Source organism: Pholcus phalangioides, unplaced genomic scaffold (genome assembly GCF_987345545.1).
Source record: "Pholcus phalangioides strain wild (caught in Gottingen) unplaced genomic scaffold, Ppha-v1.0 ptg000014l_1, whole genome shotgun sequence".
NCBI lineage: Eukaryota > Metazoa > Arthropoda > Arachnida > Araneae > Pholcidae > Pholcus > Pholcus phalangioides.
In genome coordinates, this window is record NW_028301607.1 from 7,595,542 (window position 1) to 7,621,027 (window position 25,486).

At 38.8% G+C, this 25,486-nt stretch overlaps 1 protein-coding gene across 2 annotated transcripts; it reads left to right on the forward strand.

The window, feature by feature from the left end:
* The first annotated feature begins 394 nt into the window (after positions 1-394).
* Positions 395-19,915, forward strand: LOC149078069 (putative inorganic phosphate cotransporter). 2 transcript variants are annotated; one of them, XM_089241658.1, is made up of 9 exons: positions 395-747; positions 4,091-4,327; positions 6,601-6,784; positions 9,144-9,274; positions 12,267-12,416; positions 16,495-16,627; positions 16,806-16,961; positions 18,381-18,466; positions 19,566-19,915. In XM_089241658.1, exons 1-9 carry the CDS (start codon positions 592-594, stop codon positions 19,770-19,772), a joined length of 1,440 nt encoding a protein of 479 aa, XP_089097784.1. In that variant the 5' UTR covers positions 395-591; the 3' UTR covers positions 19,773-19,915. The 2 variants fall into 2 exon arrangements, with proteins under 2 accessions (XP_089097784.1, XP_089097785.1); XM_089241659.1 differs by lacking the exon at positions 395-747 and having other exon boundaries at positions 4,147-4,317.
* The last annotated feature ends 5,571 nt before the right edge of the window (positions 19,916-25,486 follow it).

Sequence of the window (25,486 nt, forward strand, 5' to 3'; positions counted from 1 at the left end):
TAGTAACCGGCTCGGGTATGCCCGTGTGTTAGGACGGCATTGCTCGGCAAAGGCGGATTTATTTATTGATTTATTGTTAAATAAATTTTTCCGCCTCTCTTCCATTCTACTAATTATTGCGGCCACTCCTTCCCCAAATTTGCCACCACCTCTAAACTTGCCGCCCTGGGCTATGGCCCCCCACCCAAACGAAAATAAGCCACTGCCTAGGCACTTACTTACTATTTACCCAGCTTATATATACATGACAAAATGAGGAAAGAACGTGATGCTTTTGAATTTGCCTCCTTATAAATTGGGTCAAGATGAAAGCTAGTGGCGGGAAAAGCTATATTATTTGTTGCCTAAACTATCGGGGGGTCAAAGTTCACTGAAGATTATCCGCTATCGGTTTAATTGGTGAAGAGGGGAAAAGAGGCTCTCAAATCTGTTATTGTGTGTGAGAAACAATTCCAAATATATTCCTACGTAGACCGGTAATGAAAATGGTAACTTCGAAAATGATGGTTAGAATATAATCTGGTTTCTCTGGCCTGAGTATTCACATACTTTGCGTGATTGGGACTGGGATTCGTTTTTAAGGACAAGAAGATGGGCTTACGATACCGCTATTTCACAGCGGCTTACGGCTTCGCGTTGCTGTTCATGTTGAATTTCTATCGAGTGAATATCGGCATAGCCTTACTCAAGATGACAAAGAATTCCACAGGCGAGGAGCGATGGAATGAAACAGATTACGACGATCAGGTAATCGCCCGTTTATCAGTTTAATTCGTTTGTGAAGATTCGAAAGTTTAATTTTTTGACGTGAATACGTCTTTTAAATCACGTGACGATATTGGGAGCGTTCGCGTGAATTTTCGTGACAGAATTCTTTAAACGCTCATATATTCAGGAAGTACCAAACGCGAGTTAGATGCAGTGATATATCGTCACATGCACATGACAAAGGTGCACCCAACGATATCACTATCGCTATAAAAATACAGTGAAATCTCCCCCTTGAACGGACACTCCCCGTTAACGGACCCTTTTCTGATTCCCCCGATCAGGTGGAATAGGGATTTAATCAGGCCCGTCATTCGGGGGGGAAGGGCGTTGCCACCCCCGGCTTTTTATATACCTATATGCATACATTGAGTACATGTTCTTTGCCTCCCCCCCCCTCCCGGATTTAATGTATTTCACTCCCCGTTAGCGGACAGTAAAATAAGGCGAACACTAACAATTCAAGTAAGATTATGTTTCATTCCGAGTTCGTATTGGTAACTATCGTAAATCGTCAATTGATTTTACTGATTATTTTAGTATGATCAACTGAACATAGCTATGGTCCAAGATGGTGAATTCGAATGGTAATGTGTTGGTTTAGTTCGTTGAAACGAGTGAAGAAAATTAATGAAAATTAGTAAAAATCCTTAAGTAAACTTTATCGCAATAAAAAGTGATGCTGATAAAGAAGTAAATATAGATTGTGAAAGTATATATATGAGTGTTGTAATTAAAAAAAACTCAAATGCACAAGAAATTGATAAGAGATTTGGTGGCATCAAGGGGCACCTTTAACAGCTTGATCGGGCGTCGAAAAAAGTCATTTATTGTTTCAAGCGGAAAAGCAGGAAAAAAATTCGGTATTATTTCCGGAACATCTCGGAAATAATACCGAACATTCAAAATGAGTAATTTCTGCTACGTACGGGAATGACGTCGCGAGCAGATTACAAGTTCCAAAATCATTGAAAGATTTAGTCACGGATAAGATAGAGATAATCTCAGAGAAAGAGTATATTAATATTCAACAATGACGTGTAAAACAAAACAAAAAGAAAAACACGGCAGTTGACGCCCATTAGATTCTTCATTGATTGTTTGTTGAAGCTTCATTATCTGGAAATCATTCAAGAGCTCTTGTAGGCCTTGAATAATTTCCAGATTATCCGATGAATCTCGGATGTGTAGCCTACACATAAAGATAAATAAAGAAAACTCAACCCCCCCCCCCCTCTAAACACTATCTTGCAAACAGCGGAGAAACAATGTACTACATCTATCTAGTATTATCGCATTCACGGAAGTAAACATTCAAGTTGAAAAACACACACAAACTATTTTGAGAATGGTAATCTCAATGGTATTTCAAATTATTTTTAAAGTCAGCAGAAACAGTGGAAAATGTAGGAGAAAAAAATCGTGTCGACATTATAATATTAACAAATACATAAGCATAAGGCTTGCAATTGGCACCAAATGCAAAGCAATCATCCAATAAGCATAAAATGATCTCCGCAAGGTTCGAGAGTTCGATAATTTACGCTGACTTCTCTCACGTTAATTGGATTTTTTCTTTTTCATCTCGTAGGAATTTTCCTCAACATTCAGGTGGTTAGGTAATATTCAGGGTAGATACTATCGACCACCCAATAATAACACACGTGATTCCTTGCGAATAATCAATATAGAAAAGTGTTTTCCGTTTTAAGATCGGACGAATATTAAGGGAGTTATAACGTTTTGAAATTTTGTGACGTGTCTGTTTGGCAAGTGTCAGTTACGTGCCAAACACCAAACAAAAAGTAATCCATGGGTTGCCTCTAATTGAAAATTAAGTGAAGTATTCACAACCCCGTTAGAAGCCAAGTTCCGTTATTTTCTTCCACGATTGGCGCTTTTTCTTCTTCGTGTAGAACGATGTTAACCTTGTTATTATGCCTTACCTTCCCCCACTATATTGGCAAATTTATCATCAGGTTTGAAAAGCTTTAGAGCCGAACGAAATCTATTATAGTTCGTTTCAGGTTAACTTTGCAGTGAAAGGGAAGCTACGAGGGAACCGCATCACACGTTGCTATGACAACGAAAGCCTTTCAACCAATGTATCGATGCGCAGTCGCGGTAAGATATAGCTGATTCTCGCCAATCTCACTGAGGAAAAATCTTTTTTTTTATGCATAATGGTGATAATTTTTTTTTCTATTTTAAAATTCTTAAACGAATAAAGATCGATTCAGAACACTATTTTTCCAGTATTCATTTTCAATCATTCAAAAAATTGAAATATTCTGCATAAATGATCATCGTAAGCCTCCGATATATGGGAACTATATTTTGCGGCGAAGGAATACACTCTCTACCTTTCTCTGCACTGCAAAGTTAACCTGAAACGGACTATAGAAAACTTTTTTTTGGCCAAAATGTGGGTTGTTTTTTTGTTTTGTTTTTACTTTGCTGTGAAGTAACATTTTTTGAGGGGGAAAGTGCAAGGAAAGGAAACTGGTTTGCACAGCTTCAGCTTTATTGATCACACTCAAGGTTACAGCATTGGTATCAGTTTAAAAACGCCACATTATACGTTTGGTGCACGTTCGATGGATTCGACTGTAATTATTGGTGTAATTATTGGGTGGTCGATAATAGCCTCCACCCATAGCCAGGGCCGCAACTAGGGAGGTGCAGGCGGGTCTGGTGCACCGGGCGCAGGGCTAGTGGGGGCGCAAATTTCACTCTTTAACCTCTCCTTCAACATTATGAGGGGACACCGAAATGCGTGCTTGCCCCGGCTGACCAAACATATAGTTGCGGCCCTGCCCATAGGACACTAAACAATTCAGTCATTCAAGTTAATTGTATGTCTAGTCGGTCGTGATCCACCCTGTATATCGCTGTATGCTAATAATTTATATAATATAGTCGAATCCCGTTTTAACGAATATCGTTATAACGAAAATCTCGTTTTATAACGAACATTATTCTAATCCCCTAGATAAGTTTGCGTAGGAATAATGCAAATACCTGGAATTCCTTTATAACGAAATTTCGTTACAGCGAACTGATTTCTCCGGTCTATTCGTGTTCGCTATGACGGGATTCGACTGTGTATCACATAACATTATTTTTTAATATTTTACTAGTGAATTAGATAATATTTCCGCGCAAAATAGTGCACTGCAGAGTAAAAATAATTTTGCCCAGGTTTTCGGGGCAATTATCCCACTGTGCGACCTTTAAATATACGTAAGTCGAAAATGTTCATTATGGCGACATGATTGATAAATATTTACATGCAAGTGAGGATTGTATCAATATTTTTCAGGGTGCCGAGTACTTTGATTGGAGCCCAGAGACTCAAGGGCACGTCTTGGCAGCTGGGCACTTGGGATATGTGTTTCTGCAGCTTCCGGCAGGACGATTGGCGGAAAGATTCGGCTCTAAAATTCTGATGCTCTCCGGGTTAGCTTGCTCTTCATTGGCCAATGTGTTGTCACCATATGCGGCTAGCGTCGGTCCAATATGCCTAATCGTCGTTCAGCTTATCAAAGGGTTCGGAATGGTGATTTATATGCAATTTCATTGATTACTAGCTATAATACCCTGCGCTGTAAGGGTTTTCTTGAATTACTGTGTGGTGGCAAACCATTATAAAGAAATGAACTGTTACACACTGGCAGCGTTCAAGAAGTGACAAACTATGGTAAAGGCATATGCATGTCTGAAACACATTGCTACGAATCCTGGGTAACCAAAGTAAACATTGTAAACGTCATTGTTGAGGCACAGAAATCATTGTTGCCAGACAGATTTTCGCCCATTTCGAGCATTTGCTCAGCTCTGACGAACCTTTTAGGAGCCTATCGTTTGAATCGGGCCCTGTTTGGTATATATGCAAAATTTTATGATGATGTCTAAAATTGTAGATTTTAACGGAGAACATACACGCAAAAATCAATTTTATATACATAGTTAATGCGGCTGTTATATTATTTGTAAACAGCTTATGTATACAGGGTGCCCCATAAATTCGTGAATAGTTTGAAATTCATGAAAATTGAAGTGTATTCGAATGTGGTTTGCGAAAATGTTATTCTCACGAAAGGGGATTTTTTTTGTTTTGTTTTGGTACAGTCAAAAAAATTACTTCTCATTTCTGTCAATAGAGGGTTGTTTCAACTATACGAAGCAAATCACTGGAAGTATGCAAATCAGAGTTCTGCAAAATACAGGGTGTAAGATTAATAGTTGATTTCTGAATTTTTCTGTTACTGGCACTTGCATAGGGTTTTCATTATGATGTTGACTATTGGTGGATAAAGCGAAGATCTTTCACCTCACTCACGAATCGCCGGATAAAACTTTACGACGTTTCGGATATAGGAGAGATTGGAAAAAAGGTTCAGGTCCAATCACTCCTGCCGAACAGGTTTCCAGCACCCTCTGTCGACAAAAACTTTGAACTTTTTTTTTTCTGTATTGAAAAAAACCCCACTTCGTGAGATCAACTTTTCCGCAAACAGAATGCACATATATACCACTTTATTCAATCCTTATGAATTTTTAACTACGAATTTATGGGGCACCCTGTGCATATTAAAATTGAAATTTCTCAAGACAGCATTCGCTTAGTTATTCTAAAGAAATGATCAGGAAGGTGCCAGCTATATATGAAAAAAAATATCTTTTCACATCTCCTTAAGCTTTTAAACCATCTATCGTAGAATAGTAATTGCAATTGCAGAATATATTAAATGGCAGCCAGATCTTGGATGTGCCATTTAATTCACAGGGAAGCTTATATATATTACGGTAAATGTGATAAATCGGTTATTACCTACCCACTTGTTCATATTCACATACTCGCCCTCTTGCTAATTCACTCACTCTTAATATCACTTGCTCACTCACCCATTTGCTCATTAGCTTGCTCACTCATCCATTTGCTCATTAGCTTGCTCACTCACCCATTTGATCATTAGCTTGCTCACTCACCCATTTGATCATTATCTTGCTCACTCACCCATTTTATCATCAGCTTGCTCACTCACCCATTTGCTCATTAGCTTTCTCACTCACCCATTTGCTCATTAGCTTGCTCACTCACCCATTTGATCATTAGCTTGCTCACTCACCCATTTGCCCATTAGCTTGCTCACTCATCCATTTGATCATTAGCTTGCTCACTCATCCATTTGCTCATTAGCTTGCTCACTCACCCATTTGATCATTAGCTTGCTCACTCACCCATTTTATCATCAGCTTGCTCACTCACCCATTTGCTCATTAGCTTTCTCACTCACCCATTTGCTCATTAGCTTGCTCACTCACCCATTTGATCATTAGCGTGCTCACTCACCCATTTGTCCATTAGCTTGCTCACTCACCCATTTGATCATTAGCTTGCTCACTCACCCATTTGCTCATTAGCTTGCTCACTCACCTATCCACTTGCTCATTCACCAAAATATACTCACTCTCTTTCTAATTCATTCCACCGCTTATCCACCCACTCACTCACTTATCCACCCAACCTATCTCTTGCTCACTTACTCTCTCACATTCGTGCTTACTGCATGCTCATTTTCTCACCCCCTCGCTAGGCCAATAGCTGTAGCCGATGAGTCGTTTGTCGGTGAATTTTCCCAGCGGTGGCTTTTACTTCGGCGAATAACCAGGCGGTGAACTTGTAGCAGAAGAATTTTTCGAACACGCAAAAGAACACAAATGTAAATGTACTTGCGATAGCAGTATGTCAGTATCCACTGACTAAAAGCTAGTTGCGTTTACTGCGTATGTTGTTTGCCTTCATATTGTTTTCATCGATCTTTGCAGGGTGTCGTGACGCCGGGTGTTTCGTGCATGATCGCAAGTTGGTTCCCCAGGCAGGAGAGACGTTTCGTGTACTCGTTTGTGTATTCCGGTACGTTGTTCGGTTCGTTCGTCGGTGGGACTCTCTCTGGCTTCCTATGCGAGTTATCTGTCTTGGGAGGATGGCCACTAGTTTTCTACGGCTTCGGTAAGTTGGTGATTTTCACGTCTGGTGCGCCTTTACTCTCATAAACGATATTTTTTTTTACTTTGTTGGGATCACGCTTTCGGCGATTTTTGTGAGCTGTTTCGTATTCTGACTGAATTTCTTCCTTCTTTCCCCGCCCCCCACCCCTAAAAACCGAGAGCTACTCCGGCCTATCACCATGTGAAAATTGCAGTCGAATCCCGTTTCAACGAATACCGATATAGCGAAAATCTCGTTTTTCGGTAGTTAACAACATCGGTTTTTTTTTGTGCCGCGGGTCACTTGAGCGATCTGGATCTTTACTAATACACCACGAAACCACATATATGTTTTGCCCACATTTCTCTATGGAACTTTTAACGAATGAGTAGGCCTACATGTTGGAGTGCGTCGTTATGTGTAGTATATTTGTGAAAAAAGAGGAAAAAATTATTCTATTATTGTTTTTATATACAGTCGAATCCCATTATCGTTTAAGTGTTCTGGAACTGTGTCGCGGGTCACTTAAGTGATCTGTGAATTTGAAACGTGGAATTTTCTTCGTGTTGGCCTCAGGCAGCACCTCCTAGAGATAGAAGGACTCTGCAGTGTTTGCCATAAACGTCTGAACCACAGAATCCTATTTCGTTTCTTCTTATTTTGGAGTAGAATCTTTCTGATTGGCCCACAAATGCCTCATAGTGATTGCATGTGGGGGCATAGAAATCACCAATTCCGAGCCCGATCATTTCTTTTTCTCACAACGACGATACTTGGCACCGAGCAGGGAATTTTTTTCCCTTGATTATTCTGAGGGAAAATGGACTACTTACTCACGTCACAAGCAGAGTTCGGAGGCCTTCTATCTCTAGGAGGTGCCGCCTCAGGACGCTAATTTTTTAATTGGAAGTTAGAAGAATACGGGGGTGGGGACCGCATAAAAACTTGGATTTTTTTTATTTTGTGACACACTGTATTTTCAATGTCAAAACTGGTACAGGGTAATTTTGGTCTGTTTGGTCTGTTTACGATGGACAGTTGATGAGATAAAGGCCGCATTAGCGCTTACAGGATACCCTTAGTGTTACTTATTAGATTTTTCTTTCGTGATACGTTTTTAAAAGGTAGGTTTTAACAACTGGCTGTTGCGAAGATGAATTTTTGGAAAGAGAGAAAATTCAACTGTCTTTGCGGCTAATCGAACCCACGTCATTTCACTTTCCGGGTGAACGCCCCCTAGACCACTTTTCTTTCTTTCAAACCGAGCACAATTCAGATCCATCAACATCTATGGGCGATTTACTACCTGGTGAGTTGTGCCGGAAGTGCAACTGTGTGTGTGTACCTAACAGTCTGAGTGCGTATGTAGTGTTGTGTTTGATTATTTTAATGCTGTCATCCATTTATACTGTTTGTAGGTCTGTTGCTCTCTGTGGCGAGACTTTCTAAAAGGGGAGATCGGCTCGTTCTATATTACAAAGGCAATGAATCTCTCGATCCTTTCCTTGGAACTGGTTTGCACCGCTCGGTGGCAGCGTCAGCTAGTGATGGTAACTCGTGGGAAATTTCCCATATTCGTGGGAAAAATTGGCCAAAATTTGCCCAAGTGGGAAATTCCTTAGCATTTGTGCGAAATTTTGAGAGTTCGTCAAACAAAAGAATTTTTTGAAAAAAAAGAAATTAATGCAGTGCAATACTTTTCTATTGTAAAATACTTGATTACGTATTTTCCCCTCTAGATGGCAGCACATTTTTCGGAATGCATGGGAAAAATTTAGTCAAAAGGGAAATTTTGCTGGAAGAGGTTAACATCACTGGCGGCAGCAGTTGTGAGCTGGTCATGCCTGGCCATTCATGTACACTCCCTTTCAGTGCAAGCGAGCTCCAAAGAAAGATTGAGATATTCGTTGCCTTTGTAGTTTAGTTGGTCTAGTGCTCTAGGGCGTTCACACCCGGAAAGTGAAAGGACGTGGGTTCGATTTGCCGCAAGGACAATTGAATTTTCTCTTTCCGAAAATTCATCTTCTCAACAGCCAGTTGTTAAAACCTTTGTATGGATAGCGGAGAGTGACGTCATGCTTTATATTGGGCTGTCGTATTATGGTTTATATTTGACATTCATATTTTCACATTTTGCACATTTTTTCCCGAGCGAAAACTACAACAAATTTTCGTGCCAAAGTGTAGATGTGATTCATATTTTTTTCCGATCGAAAAATTAAAGTGTTTGCACCATTTCAATTTTTTGTGAATAATCACAGTCGCCACGTTAGAATTTCTTTGCTCCATCTCGGGCATCCCCCAAAAAGAAGGTTTGGTGGTAAAGAATCGCTATAAAAGGGCAATGTTTGACTCTCGAGTGACTGTAATGTTTTTTCAGGAGCATTTGGTATGGTGCTGACCGTGTTGCTGTTCCTGTTCATGTACCAAGATCCGGAATTGCATCCATCCATAAGTGAATCCGAAGTGAAATTCATACTCGACGGAAGAATGAAATCAAGTTCTTCCCACGTGAGACCAAATTCTATTTCCCATTGACTTATCAAAATACTTTATTCACTATTTTTTTTGATTAGCGATACCTCAGCTAACGAACACCTCAACTTACGAATTTTTCGGCTAACGAAGACCTTTTTTTCGTGGTTTTTCTGAATCTGCTAACGAATACATATGCGGCTAACGAACGTTTTTGTCGACATCGATGAACACGCTAACCTAACACAGCCACGTTGTGAGCTGAATTTTCGCACCAATCATAATAAGAATTACTGTCACTTGAGCAGGGCCGTCTTAAGAGCATCATGGGCCCCCGGGCCAAGTGATTTCACTGAGACCCCACCTTTTCTGCGGTCCCTCTTCTCTTGAGACCCCCGGGCCGTGCACGGGTGGGCCCATGCATTAAGACGGCACTGCACTTGAGCCTGATTAACTCATGCCTACCGCGGAATCTTTTATACCAGATGAACCTCAACTTCCTTTCGGAAAAGTTTTGAATTATTTCATGTGAGGGAAAGATTCAGCTAATAGATTCAGCTAGATATTCATTAGAAATAAAATGAGCTCATGTTATCATACATGCGTTCTTTCGGTGCAAAACTCTTAGCATCAAACTGAACAGTTTGAACATTCTAGGACAGAGGTGCCAAGTTTTTTTTCAAGTCGTGCCATAATCAAGATTGTTGTCGATGCGAGTGCCACTCTATGAATTTTAACATGCAGACTACATACGTCCCGTTTTTACGGGACATGGTCATTCTCTCCGTTCCTGCAAAATATTCTATAATTTTCCTTGAAAATTTTCGCTCTTTTAAGATCTAAATTGTTTCTATTTTTGAATTATAAATTCGATCATCTCTACACAGATTGTGTATTTCCTTAGACCGGTCGGAAAGTTCATCTTATCAACACCATGGTAAGCATAGACAACGGAACCTGAGGATTCGAGGTGCGACTCAGGGTGCTTGGGCTCCCAATAAACTTCGTAAGAGGACTTAACCCCCCCCCCTAATAATTCATGTATATGCAAAGTAATTGCATTATACAATGCATGTTCCCCATGCGAAAGATCCTGAATCGCGTACACATGGAACGTCCAGCAACTAGTACGCCCAAAAATGAAAAACCGAACAGAAACGCATTGAATACAAAGTCATCACATACTTATTATTTTAAGAGAGCCTGTGCTATACGAAATGTAGGTTTGGCAACCGATACAAGACCATCGTTCATAAGGGGAGTGTTTTGAAGTTGGAAAGAATTTATTTTGGGTTTAAACAACAAAACACACACACACAGAATTTCTTTAATTTTTCAAAGCGTACCATGGCTGGCACTTGGGGCACGCATGCCGCGGGTGGGCCACCCCTGTCCTAGGACATTATCTTTCCCATCTGCACGCATCAGACAGAGAAATAAGCTGATCAACTCACAAATAAATGGGGGACACCTACGAACTCGACTGGGTTGTGTCAACACCAGCTTCATTAAACTAAAGATGGAATCGGTTGGACACATTTGAGTGTAAAATAAAGAGATCTTCATTATCACATTCTCCTTCGAATTTATCCAATTTTGAAGCTGTGCATTTGTGCCTTCGGTCAGTTTTCACCTTTTTTATAGCGTTTTGTTTTTGGTGTTTTTACCATTTCACGCATAAGCTTTTGGCAACAAATTTATATTATTCCTATTTGACGAATCGGCGATGAATCTGGTAACCTCGTCCTAACCTATCCGCACATTAGAGAAAGAAAAGGGAAAGGGAAAAAATTCATAGAAAAGGGGAAAATTATGATGAAATAAGGTAAAGGTAAGAGTCCTTTTCAGAGGGTCTTTCAACACCCTCAGCCTACTTGTTCTCTTTCATTCTTACATGCATACACAGTGTCGCACAGTCGACTGATGGTTTTCGAAATAGGGATAGCAAGAAAATGGTGTCAGATATTAGTCATTCTTGTGGAATATGAATGTGCGAAGTCGAGAATTTCACCTACGACATTCATGTTTCAAGGGGTTGTACAGTTATCAAAATAAAAAAGAATGTTTTTATATCTATACGCTATGCCCAATACCCGAATTAAAAAGTTGTTGCCCTGTCTCTCCTGATGCCAACAAAAAATTTCCACGTTTCCAAGTGCAATATTTGCAAAGAAATTTGAATTCAAAAATTGGGGGGAAGGTGGGTAAGAACATCAAAAACTAACGGGCAATGCATCTATCCAAACTTTTCTCCGATTTTTGAATTCGAATATCTCTGCGAATATTGCACTTCGAAACGTGGAATTACTTTTGTTGGCATCAGGAGAGACAGGGCGACAATTTTGTAATTGGTTTTTTGGGCACGGAGTGTCCACATAAAAAGTTTTTTATTTTTATTACAGCAACTGTACAACCCCTTGCATCATGAATGACGTAGGTGAAATTCCGGAATTCGCACATTCATATTCCGCATGAATTACTTTAATGTCTGTCACCGTTTGCTTGCTATCCCATTTCGAAAATCGCCAGAAAGAAGTGAGGACCGTCAAAGAAGTGTTGATTGTGGGACAGTGTGATACGTGAGGGAAAAAAACATTAACAAAGGGAAGAAATTATTAACAGTGAAGAAAGAAAGGAGGGAAAGAAAAAGCAACTTCCGTGGAGATAGGGTTACTATACAAAGCCTCGCGATGGTGAAGAGATAGGAAAGAAAACACACAGAGAACTTGTTTGAATAGATTCCACTTGCATTTGGACGCAATGTTTCGTCCGTGATCATAAAGAGGTAAAAAATCTGTCTTTGAATTTTGAGCAGTTCCTGGAACGAATTTTACGATTCTTCATAAAAAATCTATGAGAAATCGCATTTCGGGTAACAAACGTGATTCCCAAACGAATTATCTTCGTTAGCTGTAATGCATATATCACTGTAATATAATTATATTATACCCCCTTGTTTGCTTGAATAAGGATGTATGAAAAAAAAAATTAAATGTATGAACTTGATTCCGTTTGTTTTTTGTTTCAGAAACTCCCCGTGCCCTGGAGGAAGATCCTTTTCTCCGGACCATGTTTGGCAGTTTTCTACGGCAGTTTCGGCCAGTTCTGGATATCGTTTTACTTCATCGGTGTACATAACCTTTATCTCGGGAACGTAGTGAAGTTTTCCATCTCTGAAGTAATAATAACTTTCTGTGTTTCGACGTCTTCATTTCGTTATAAGCAACAAAATTGTATAGATCAGGGGATGCACAACCTGCGGCCCGACAATGAGTTCCAGTTGAAAATTATCAATGCACAGCACAACACGATAAACACCTAGCATGAGCTTTGAAGACCGTACACACCCCGCTTCCCATCTAGGAGATATATCGAAGCGTTCCCGAAGGATGGGTGTATCCGGAAAGTTTTGTCAAAATCAAAGAAACGTGGTCACCTGAGACAAAGGCAGAAAAATATAAAATAAATAAATAAATATCCTCTTGGAACATCAGCAATCGTGAATTTGGAATCGTATAACGGATAAATAAAATACTATATAAACAATCAAAGCCAATTGGCTATCTCGAAATTACAAACGTGATTAGTGCCGAGTAAACCCAGCACTTACTAGAGATAGAAGGCCTCTTGACGCTGCTTGTGACGTCAGTAAGTAGTTCATTTTCCCTCAGAATATTGAGGGGAAAAAATTCCCTGCTCGTGCCAGTATCATCGTTGTGCGGAAAAGAAATGATAGAGCTCAGAATTGGCGATTTCTATTCCCCACATCCAATCACTATGCGGTATTTGTGAGCCAATCAGGAAGATTGTACCCCAAAATAAGAAGAAACGAAATAGGAGTCTGTGTTTCGATATATGGCAAACTTGCTAGGTAGTCTAGATGACGTTACAGATTAACTTGGCAACCCGTGCGGAGGCCTTCTATCTCTAGGATGTGCTGGCAAATCACGCTCAATAACCTGGCTTGACCATATTTCTTTCATGGAAAATACGGGATATCGCCAAAAGAAATTGTTGAGGCAAGTAAAGTTGCCACATACGGAAATAATTTTCAAAGGCAAGTGAGAAGTTGCTACTAATCACTAAAATTTCTGCAAAATCACCAACAGCCAACAAAATGATTGTCAAGAAATGAGAGGTCAAAATTTAATTCACCAAAAAAGTCGCTTGTGTTTGACGAATACTGTATGTGGGATGAATATATTTATTTGACTATAATTAATTATGAGATAGTCATAATTATGATAATATAACTTATAAGTCATGAAAATAATCGTATTCTTGATTTAAAAAATTCAAATGAGTCTTGTAAATAGGGGAGTGGGTAAACGTGACAAACGTGATGCTGGCCTCCTCCCATATCTCCGCCCATGCGTAGGGGGCTAGGCTGGACCTGACTACTTTATGCAAACCAACTCCGGTACCGGCATCCACGTGGACATTTACCGTTCCATGTTCGTCTATGGTTGAATAAGCGAGAAAAGCAGGAGTGACTATTTCCTGTCCTATCCCTTCAGTAGGTTCTGCATCTTACTCGGTTTCTGAGATTCAGACTTGTCGGCTAAAAAAAACGCAATCAGATTCATCACTGCTTGGATGGACGTTCTTCTTATAGTTCTTTCTTCTACGATTCCGTCCCATCTGATTCGTTGTAGAGGTACTCGGAAGGGATTGGTCCTTCTCTATCAAGTGTGGTTCACCAACGGCTTCTCCTGGTGCCGCTTCAGTTCTCCGTCTTCTTCTGTGGGCCCTGGCTGCAGCGTAGTATCATTATAATTTGGACCACCTCCGGCCTCCGAACTTGATACTAACGCGCCTTGGCATCTTAATGGCCTCTAAAACAAACACGAAAAGTGCACGATATTCGTGACTGCATTCGTAACTTTTAAATTTGCGTATAGTGGATTGTAATTTATTGTGGAGTAGTATTTTTACAACTTAGCAAATTTTTTTTCATGCTTGCTTCTATAATTGGGCCGTGTACTTCCCCCCACCGAATGAAAAGACAATGATTCCCCTAGGAAGGGTGACCAGATTTCGCGGTTTTCAGCTATTAAATTCATTGTCCCGAAAATGCCTGGCCACGGTAGAGGGCTCAGCCGAGACACATAGCCTAGCAGAGAGGAAGTGAATATGGCCGATTTCCAAAAAAGTATGTAAGAATACGAGAATTTTGTGAAATTTTTGGTTGGCAAAGTAATACCATTTTCACCACGCTTTCTGGTTGCAACATTGCCAAGATATATCATTAAACGTGAATTTAACATAAAATTTGCATTTAAAAGTGATTATGAAAGCGAATTATGCAGTATATGTCATATCAAGCAAAACAAGTACACTGCTCAAAACAATTAGGGGAGCAAGCAAAAAAGTGAAGAAAACCGTGCGAGACAGCCACGTATTGGCATACAATGGATAGTACACGCGTATCAATGCGCAATACAGAAAAAAGACGTAAAAACATTTGGAATTAAGCTTTAATCCTTTGAAAATATGGGAAAAACATGAAAAGATGATTTAGGGCAACAATTTGGTTACATGTAAACGATAAAAAAAAGTACTGTTTAGACATGATGCAGGAGTTTTAATAGGGCGCGTGGTCTCCTCGAACAGCTAAGACTGCTGTTTGCCATGGATGCGATGAGGTTATCGATCAGACTTTGGGGAATACTGTTCCACTCCTCAAGAAGTGCAATCTGCAAGTCTCGGACAGTAACAGGCGGCCTTGGTCGCGCAGCAATGCGTCGTCCAAGCATTCAGGTCAGGGTGGCCATTCCATACGCTGTATTGTTTCAGCTTCAAGCATGTTCTCCACCAGACGAGCTCTATGCGGTTGGACATTATCATCCTGGAAAACAAAGGAATCTCCAATGGCTCCAGCGTAAGGGATGACATGAGGTCGCAGTATCTCGTCTGCATACCTTCGGGCCGTCAAAGTGCCATTCCGAATGATATGCAGGTCCGTACGTCCGCCTATGCTGATTCCACCCCATACCATCCAACCAGCTCGTCTGCATTGTGACCTTTCACGAACGAATGCGGGGTTATTTCGAGTGCCCCTGTCCCTCCATACCAGAACACGTCGGGTGTCACACTCCAGACTGAATCGGGACTCGTCTGTAAACAGCACTTGGCTCCAATCATGTTGCTCCCAATCTCGATGTTCAGCAGCCCATCTTCTTCGGGCCGCACGGTGGCGTGGGGTCAACAGAATGCAGACCATTGGCCTACGTGCATAGAGCCCTCCCTCATGAAGCCGATTACGTACTGTTTGGCTGGACACCCTTCGTCCTGTTGCCAAGAGCAACCGTCTTTGCAGCTGCGTAGCATTCTCTGTTCTGTTTCGACGGGCTGTTAACCGTACATACCGGTCATCAGTTGCTGTAGTGGCGCGTGGCCGACCTTGCCCTGGTCGACGTCTAACATTTCTTGTTTCTTGGAATCGATTCCACAGCCTTGCAACAACACTTCTGGCGACTCCAACAGCGTCCGCGACACTACGTTGTGTTTGCCCGGATTCCAGTCTGCCTATAAAATGTCATGCCATGGATTCCGGTAAATCACGTTGTTGAGACATCCTCAAGTCACCTTGTCTCAAAAATCGAATTTCACAGTTACGGCAGTAAAACAGACGTTTCTGCAACATCCCGATTTCTGCCCTTATCTCTCTTTTCTGGTTTTTGACGTCATGAACTTTGATTTGCATATGAAGTTTTCTTCTTCCGTTTCCTGCTAGGCTTTAAATTATGGATGATTTATTTTATGTTACTTATCGGTATACATCTTTGCGTAATTTTGTTAAAACCATGTGCTCCCCTAATTGTTTTGAGCAGTGTAGTTTATACTTACTTTTGAATGAATATTCAAGACGAGACACTTTTGCAGACTACCAATAATTCCTATTCTACAAGGTGAAAACAAAAACGCAGATAAAAGACCTGTAAACAACTGGTCAGAGGCTGAAAACGTGTGAAAAAGTCATCATTCAATAATGACTTCTCTGTGCGATGAAAACATCAGCGTCTCTATCAATTGATTTAAGAAGTCGGTAGGGAACAAAACATCATCTGTTGAAAAAACTGGCAAAGTTGTCCCGGTTGACGGTTCTTCCCATGCCGCATGCATTCGTGACCTTTCCCATTTGATCAATCTTGGTTATTGATCATCATAATCATGACTTGACGTAGTATGTGATGAACTGAAACACATCTCCGATGAAATCGGTGTAATATCGCTTTTTTAATATTATTTCACAGAATGGCTCTTTATTTGCGGTGGGTGCTCTTCTCAAAGGTATAATCACTTGTATCGCAAGTTACGCATCGGATGCATTGCACAGGACAAAGAACATCAATTTGAATACAATCAGGAAAGGAAACAACACTATAAGTAAGTAAGTAGATCCATAAATATGGGCTCTCTTGGAGCTTAATGATTTCTTTAACCAAAGAAATTATATAACAATTTGTTATAATATTGTTGTAACAATATTATGCTCAATAATGAACATAATATTGTTCATTATTGAAATCTGAAATATCCATTCACGGTTTTATTTTCCTCCAAGGTTGTGTGCTGTTTTCAGCGTTTCTGCTAGTAATCTACTTTGTCGGCTATGATAAGACAGTGAACGTGATCTGCTGTATAGCTGCGATGAGTCTTTTAGGATTCGGAGTTCCTGGATCGATCACCGCTCCAGTGGAAATGACCCCGAATTTTGCTGGTACGACATTTTTAAGAAATTATGCAGTTCACACACGCGCATACAATTCTTCAAATTATACACCGTAAAAATCGGTTGAGATTATGCCAGGATTTGAGGTATTTTTCAAGCCATTTCTTTATTTACCATTGGTTGAAATTGGTGCAGAAAGATAGATAAGGGCATCTCAGCTTTTCATTTCGGAGTAGTTGGGGTATTTACTTTATCTGCGGCAGAATCTTGTCCCATGAGTGGGATGACATTAGGGGATGACAAAAGGAAACTTCTGCGTTCCCTTTTTTCTTGGGAGCAGATATTTTATTAATAATTTGCCCCCCCCCCGTCCTATACCAAAGTTCATCAGCCTTTTCTGGACCTCTTTAAACCTCTTTTCTGGACCTCACCTAAAACTTTTGTTCTCACCATACAGGAAACACAGGTGGTCATCAAATTGATGTGCATTTCGAGTTATTATGCCCCACCGGACATATAACTTTTTTTTTTTAATTTGTCCAGCCCTGCTACACATACTTTAAGGATCCACAACTTCCTCTGTTCCATACTAGAGTAGAATCTCTCGATAACGGACACCCGTGGGACCAAAACTTTTGTCCGCTAACGGAGAGTGTCCGCTATTGCGGAGGTCCGATACCTATTATAACCTCGTTCACACGACTTTCACATTTATACGACCCCTGACTTCGGTCGCAATTGGTTCCAATGTATATGTTATCGTGTGTAAAAATGATACACCGGTGGTTATGCATAATCATCAATCATCTCTATAAGGATATTTTGATTGAATTCCACTGTGCATTTATCGATTTTACCGGCGATTATGCGTAATAACCCAAACAGTCTGATAAATATGGAACAATTATAACCTTTTTTCTCTTCATTAAACCCATTTATTATTTTTATCCGTACATGGTACGTGCAATACACATATTTTGCAATAAAAATCAAATTGAACTAAAATAAGTGTGAAGAAGAAATAAACATTATCAGTTAGTTATGTTGCCTTTCTTCACATGTATCGACATGGGCAAACAATACCAACATTACCATTCGAAATCAGCATCCTGCACCATAGTCATGTTCATTTAATCGAGTAATTGACGGATTATCATATTTACCATAGACTGGGATTATACATAATCAGCTTTGAGTATGATAAATTCTTGGTTTATGGACAAAAATTGACAAATTAGAGGTCGGAAAAAAAAATTAGTTTGTCTAATTTTACTGTCCGCTATCGGGAGTGTCCGCTAACGGGGAGTGAAATGCATTAAAGTCCTATTCCACGGGAGCGGGGATCCGAAAAGTGTCCTCTGACGGGGAGTGTCCGTTAAGGGAAGTTCTTCTGTACTGTTTCAAAGTCAAAAACTGTAAATTAAGATTATTTATTAAATAATCTAACAGATGTATTTTATTTTCCAGGAACTTTGTCGGGAGTGAACAACACAATTTCGGGATTAGCCCCATTTCTCGTAGCTCTAGTTGCCGGATATTTAACGACTAAAGAGGTGAGGGTGAAAAAAACGACACTTTTTTGCATCATTTCATATTTAAATTTAGAATTTGTTAGCGTGGCTTTGGGCAAGGCCATACAAAGTGAATAGAAGTTTCAACTTCTCCACATATTGGACACGGAGGTGAATATGCGTAGGATTATTAGAATGTGCTACAATTCATAAGCTCTATACTCGTTTGTTTCAAAATATTAGAACATCCCAAAAACTCGCGAGCGCAGTTCATGAAATGCTCAAAGTTCGGAAGAGCCGATATATATACAGTATAGTTGTTGTAATTTGTGTTTCTATATTTCTGAAACATATCGGTGGTTAAAAATTTGCTTATAATGGATTGCACTTTATTGTTCAGTAATTTTTTTACAACTTAGAAAATTGTTTTTGGTGTTTTTATAATTGGATAGTGCCCGCTTCCCAATGAAAAGACAATGAGCTCCTAAGTAGGGTGGCCAGATGTCCCGGTTTTTCGCTAATACTATCCCGAAAAAGGCTTTTGGGATTCGTACTTGTCTCGGTTTTTCTTTGCGCAATCAAAGATCGAATGAAACAGTAGTACTCAGGTAATGAATAAATGGATGCCTTTCTTCAACGGATTCTCTGAAGCCATAATTACTCCCATAGAGACAATGTTCATATCGACTTTTCTTTCTTAATCGAGTAATACGATTCACACGGTAACTGTAAATGTATATCAACCACTATGTACATATTATTTTATTATAGATGAAACGTTTGAAGATCATGGAAAATATATTACTAGTTGAGGCCCCGTCATAGTTGTCAAGTTGTCACTATCAACAATTAGCAATAGATTCCATCACATGAATGCATAAGCAAATTACCAACTAGTGTAAATTTTTCATACAATCTGGTCTGTTTTCTACTAGTTTATTATGAATTCAGCGAGAAATTGTCAATTTTATTGCTGTGAATAATGTACGCAAGTGTCACTGAATCTGACATAGTGGCGCTGCTCACATCTGTGACGTTTTTCAGCGTCATCAAATTCGAAAAATAATCGAATCCTCGTTCGCGTGTTTTGAATGAAACATCGATGCAGTTCTTTTTTTAATGACAAAATATTCATTTACAGCAATTGTTGTCGGAATGGCGGAACGTGTTTCTCATAAACATTGCGGTGGCTCTTTCAAGTGCGGCCGTCTTTCAGTTCTTTGGTTCCGCTGATGTCCAGCCGTGGAATGGACCAGTCGACGACACGAAGAGCACGGAAGCCAAAAAAACAACAGCTGATCAGGACATTCAGGAAACAGGTCTTTCGTGTAGCGCAATTAAAGAATGACTAATATCTTATTTGTATTGTACGCATACCTAAGATATATCGTACCTGCAAATGGCCGCATTTCAAACGAGTTTGACTGGAATTTGATGTATTACATTGTGAAATCAAAGTTTGTAATTAAATTATTTTTGGTAGTTGTGGCAATTTGTTGTTTTGGGATCAAAATTTATTTTTTCTTCCTTTCCGCGTAACCGTATCGAGATTCCCAATTAGAAAAACTTCGCAGAGAGAGAAAGAGAAAATTGGACGCAATATTGCGTCCTTTAATCGTTAAGTGGTTATTTATTAATTACGTGAATTTAATAAACAAGTAAAAGAACTGGAGGGGCAACAATAAAACTAAGCTGCATTGATATAAGTGTCTAAGCCAGGAGTGCACGACGTGTGCAGTCCGCGGGTCAGATGAGTAGTATTTCTGCCGTTCGCGGGTCAATAACTCAAATCTATGTGACCATAGTTCCGTATATGGGCAATAATAAAACTCAGCAGCATTGATATATGGGTGGATCAACAGAACGTTGGTTTATTACTGTATGAGTGAGATGACAATTTTGTGTAGAGGTAGAGCGAAAGTATAAAGAAGAAGGATCGTTATGATTAATAAATGGCAAGCTTTCAAATTTATGAAAATTAGAAAATTCACAATTTTACTAATTTTCATGAAAGTTGCTAAATGTCAGCATTTACCGAAGTGCTTGGTGAAAGTCCGAAATGTATTCGTTTACAAGCGTTTTTCGGGCTTTTACCGTAGCATATATCTATATAAATTATATATAATATTAATAAATATAAAAATATATGTATATAATATAAATAAGCATGTGAAAAAATGTGTATGACTTTCTTTGTGATTCAAAACTATACGAAGAAAAACGAATTGGGTTGCAAACTTCAAGCTAAAAAAAGCATCTGCGGTTGAAGTGAAACTTCTAGGTTTCACATGTGAATGAAACTTCATTACTTATAATTGAACTTGGACATTTCAAACTTGATTAAATGTCCTGTAACACAATCCCAATTTTAAATTCCCTTGTGTGGTAGATTTTTTTCACTAAAAATTTCTGCCGATAATCGTTGTTGTTGAATCGACATTTCAAATCAGAAAGGGGGGGGGGCTCTTTATCGGGGCTGAAGTCAAGTACGGGACTGAAGAAAGAGGGAGAGAAAAGCTCTGGGTGTACAACGTTATGACAGCGCAGCAAAATATAATTGGCTATTAAGAGATGGTATGTTTTCGGCCTGAAATTAACAGAGAAACTGAATTTTCTGGATGCTATTCCGAAACTAATATTTGGAAAGAAGTGATTTGTCTCCTCCGGGAATCGAACCCGGGTCTCCTAATGTGTGTTTATTTATTTATTCACGTCTCAACAGGCAAGGATTGCCCAGTTACAGAGATGGACAAGAGAAGAAACAGCCTAGCGACCCCTGCTGCAGGCGTGGGTGCGATAAATGCATCCAGTCTTCCCGACTAGGCAACGTACGTCCTATAGATAGGCTGACCATATTTCCTCGAGAGAAATACGGGACATTGCGATTCCAAATACGGGAAAATACGGGACATCGCCAATTATCGCGAAAAACAACGCCAAAACCAAACAAAGTTGCCAAATATAGTTGAAATTAAGGAAAAATCACAATGGCAGGAAATGATGCATCGCTGCAAATTGCAGTGGATTAAAATGTATTCCACGAAAAACAAACGTTCAAGACAAATTTGGGAGATTAATATTCTCATATATAGTTGTAATTATCGTAAAATAATTTATGAGTTGAAAAATAATGTCAATCTTTGACTTCAATAAAGAATAAAAATTCAAGTAGGTTTCGTGTAATATACGGGAAAAACCGGGACACTTTTGCCAAAAAGTCGGGACGGCCAAAAAAACAAAAAATACCGGGACTGTCCAATACCTTCTAAAGCAGAAGGTGCTTGCTCTAGAAGGTGTTGGACTGTCCCGGGAAATACGGGACGTATGGTCACCCTACCTATAGATATTGTATCTAGGAAGTAATGAGCCACGTATATACCGGGTGAAACTCGAAACGTTACGCCGTCCACCAATAACAGTTTGTTTGTTTTTTTGCATTGTAGCATTTGCCGCAAATTCACAATAGTACTAACAATTTTAAGGAAATTAAAATTAATTTAATAATCTAGAATACTTTAAGACATTCATTTCTAAAATTTTGTTCGTGCTGCCATCTACTTTCAAAATCAGAAGTGCCTAATGCGGCGATAACGAAGCTCGCTCAGGTATAAAAAACTAAATTCTTCATTCAGCTCTGCTCCTTATAAACAAAGTTTATAAACTGACCTGAAAGATCAAACTTCCAGTTCAATAATTTTTTCAAGACCCCAAGGAGACATCCAGAACAAAGGAGAAAACACTCTCCACACAAGCAGAGGACAGGTAAGATCGTTAAAAGTGAATTTTTCCACACTCCACTTTATAGTAATGTGCTGCCATCTAATTTCAAATTTAAAAGTGACTCATGTGGTGATAATGAAGTTAAAAGTAAAAAAACTATACTTTTTATTCCGCTAAGTTCCTTGTAAACAAAGCTTATAAACTGAACTGGGAATTCAAACTGAAAGTTCGGTTATTTTATATGAGCATAAGGAGACGTCCAAAACAAATAACCTCTTAATGAGCAGACGACAGACAAGAAGTCGGTTTGTTCGGTTCCCACAAGCTAAGCTCACAAACAGAACTGGAAGTTCGAACTATCAGTTCAGTAATTTTCTCAAGACACAAGGAGACGTCCGAAACAAGTAACCTGGAGAGGAGCAGACGACAGAGGCTTGCATCCACTTATAAGGAAAGTTTACTTAATAGCTCAGTGCTTACATCGGGCTATAATAAATATTTATCACTGGAGGGAGCATCTAGCCTTCGCGACGGCAGCGACATCAAATGCAAGGAAATCACGTGATTCGATGAAAACTAAGTTCCCGCCTGGCAATTTGCCCACACAAATGTTCTGTCTCTAAATATTGGGTTTTAAAGATTATAAAATGGAGAGAGAACTCATCTAAAGGTGAAAAAAAATTAAATTATTTATTTCATTGATACGGAATAATTTCTTTCATCAACCCTTGGATTTTCCTTCATTATTTCTTGAATTTTCTTTCATCAATTCTGGATTTGCTTCTTTCATTAATGCTGAAATTATTTCCTTTATTAATGCTGGAATTTTTTCTTTCATTAATTTTGCACTTATCTCTTACTTTAATTTTGGAATTACGCTTTCATTAATTTTGAAATTATCACATTCATCAATCTGAAATTATCTTTTATTAATGCTGAAATTATCTTTTATTAATGCTGAAATTATCGCTTTCCTTAATTCTGGAATATTATCTTCCATTTATTCTCAAATAATCTCCCATTTATTCTCAAATAATCTCCCATTAATTCTGGAGTTATCCCTTTCAATTATTTTGGAATTATCACTTCACTAATGCTGAAATTACCTCTTTCATTGATTTTTAAATTATCTCTTCCATTAATTCTATAATTTTTCTTTAATTAATTTAAAATTATTATTAATTATCTTTAATTAATTCTATAATTTTTCTTTAATTAATTTAAAATTATTATTAATTATCTTTAATTAATTCTGGAATTCTTTTTCATTAATTTTATTATCTCTTTCATTGATTTTATTATCTCTTTCATTCTGGAATCATCTTTCATTAATTCCATTATTATCTCTTTCATTAATTCTGGAATTGTCTCATCGATGCTGAAAATATTTTTCCATTTATTGTTTTAAATTCCTGTGGATGCCATAAGAAAATAATGGGGATTGTGTTGTGTGTGTTTCACAGACTCACACATGATCTTCCAACGAAAGATGTTGGGGGGTGGGGGGAGACATCGTTCTCAGCACTGCCAAGGCGATGACCACTGATGTCATACTCTCTCCAGTAATATAAGCTCGATTGAGGCTTGATTTATATGAAGCGCTTTAAAAGTATGACAAAAATGTATGTCTGTTCAATATGGTTCGAGCCATGATGAAGTGTCAGCAGGTGAACCACGCTAATTATTATTAATAATTTATGAATTTTGTAAAATTAATTCAAATGCCATTCCCTCTCAATGGACCGTGTTTGATTACGATCCATACTATCAACGCGTTCCTGAAACAATCAAGAGAATGAGTAATAAAATGCGTTCTTTCTAAAAAAAATTCCCCTTCAAGATTTATGTTTGTGACTCGAAAAGTTTGTAAGTCGGGGAGCAACTACATGAAATTTTTTTTTTTGTATTGGGCCGCGACAATCTCCTAAGCCCAGACCTGTTTCTTATTTTGGAATTTAAATATCTCAGGGTATAATGCAGTTAAAAACATGTAGTTTGTTAGGCTCAGAGGAGAAAAAGCAACAACTGTCTAATTGGAAGTTAAAGGATGGGAGGATCATATAAAAATTTACATATTTCATTTTGTGTACACTGTATTTTCATCCTCAAAACTAGTACAGGGCAATTTCTGGTCACATTTTGAGAATTTTTACAATTAGAACCATACCACTATGACAAAAGGTTGATGAGGTAAAGGCTGTAACAACATTCTAAGGAGAAACCATTGAATGTTAGAATGGCCATAATATTAGCAATAATCAGGGGCTCAACTAGGGGGGCTGGGAGCAGGCGGGTCTGGTGCCCGGCGCATCATAAAAGGGGCTGCAAATTTAACCATTCAACCGAAAACCAACCTATTCTTCAGCATTATGAGAGGGTGCCTAAATGAGTTGTGGCCCTGCCAATAGGTATCTTATTTCTGACGAATCACCGTTATATATTGGGTATTTTTTCTTTTAGATACATTCTCAAGTTTGTAATTTACACCTGTTAGCATTTCTTTTACTTCTACAGATCAAACTACACAGTTTTGTGATCCACACAAATATCATATATCCTTATTCTGTATAACTTGGTTTACTGCATGGGCACTTGTGGCTCCGGGGTGTCAAGTGACAATTAGATCTGGTTCCGATTTTCAAGAGTAAATATGCAAATAGGTAGTAGTGCCTCTCTCAGAAAAATCGCTTTGTATGTGGGTGTATGATAATGTTAAGACAGCCCTGGGCGTACTTTATGAAAATTGTGAAAAGCTAATCAAAAAACTCAGCAATAATGTGTGAAGTCTAGTTTGCAATATTATTAGTTTCTCATCTTTTGTGCCATCCTTTGTGATAATGATTATCAACTATACAATCAAGTGTTCTTAAAATTTTAGAATCTTCTATCAGATGATCGATGTTGAAAAAAAATTGTACATTAAAAAAAATATCATTTGACATATTTTTGTGGTGCCCTTTAGTACTGATGCCCTAAGCATGTGCTTATTTTGCTTAGTGGTTAATCCGGTCCTGCTAAGAGGGCTATAGCCGAGGGTGGCAAATTCGAGGAATGAATGGTCCAGAAAATCAGACTACAATGGAAGAAAGTCGCAAAATTTGTGTAGTCCATAGGCGGCAAATCTGCCTTTGCTGTGAATACTCTTGTTTCGATGTTTCAGTTCTTTTGCTTCCATTGATGAGCAATTTCAGCAGGAAAAATAATCATATCAATAAGATATATAAGAAAAAAGTCGTAACTTAAATCGATGATGACCAATCATAATTAAGAAAAGTTGGGAAATGAAGTTAATGAAAATTTGAATAATTCACTTCCCATAATGAAATAACAAACACCGGACAT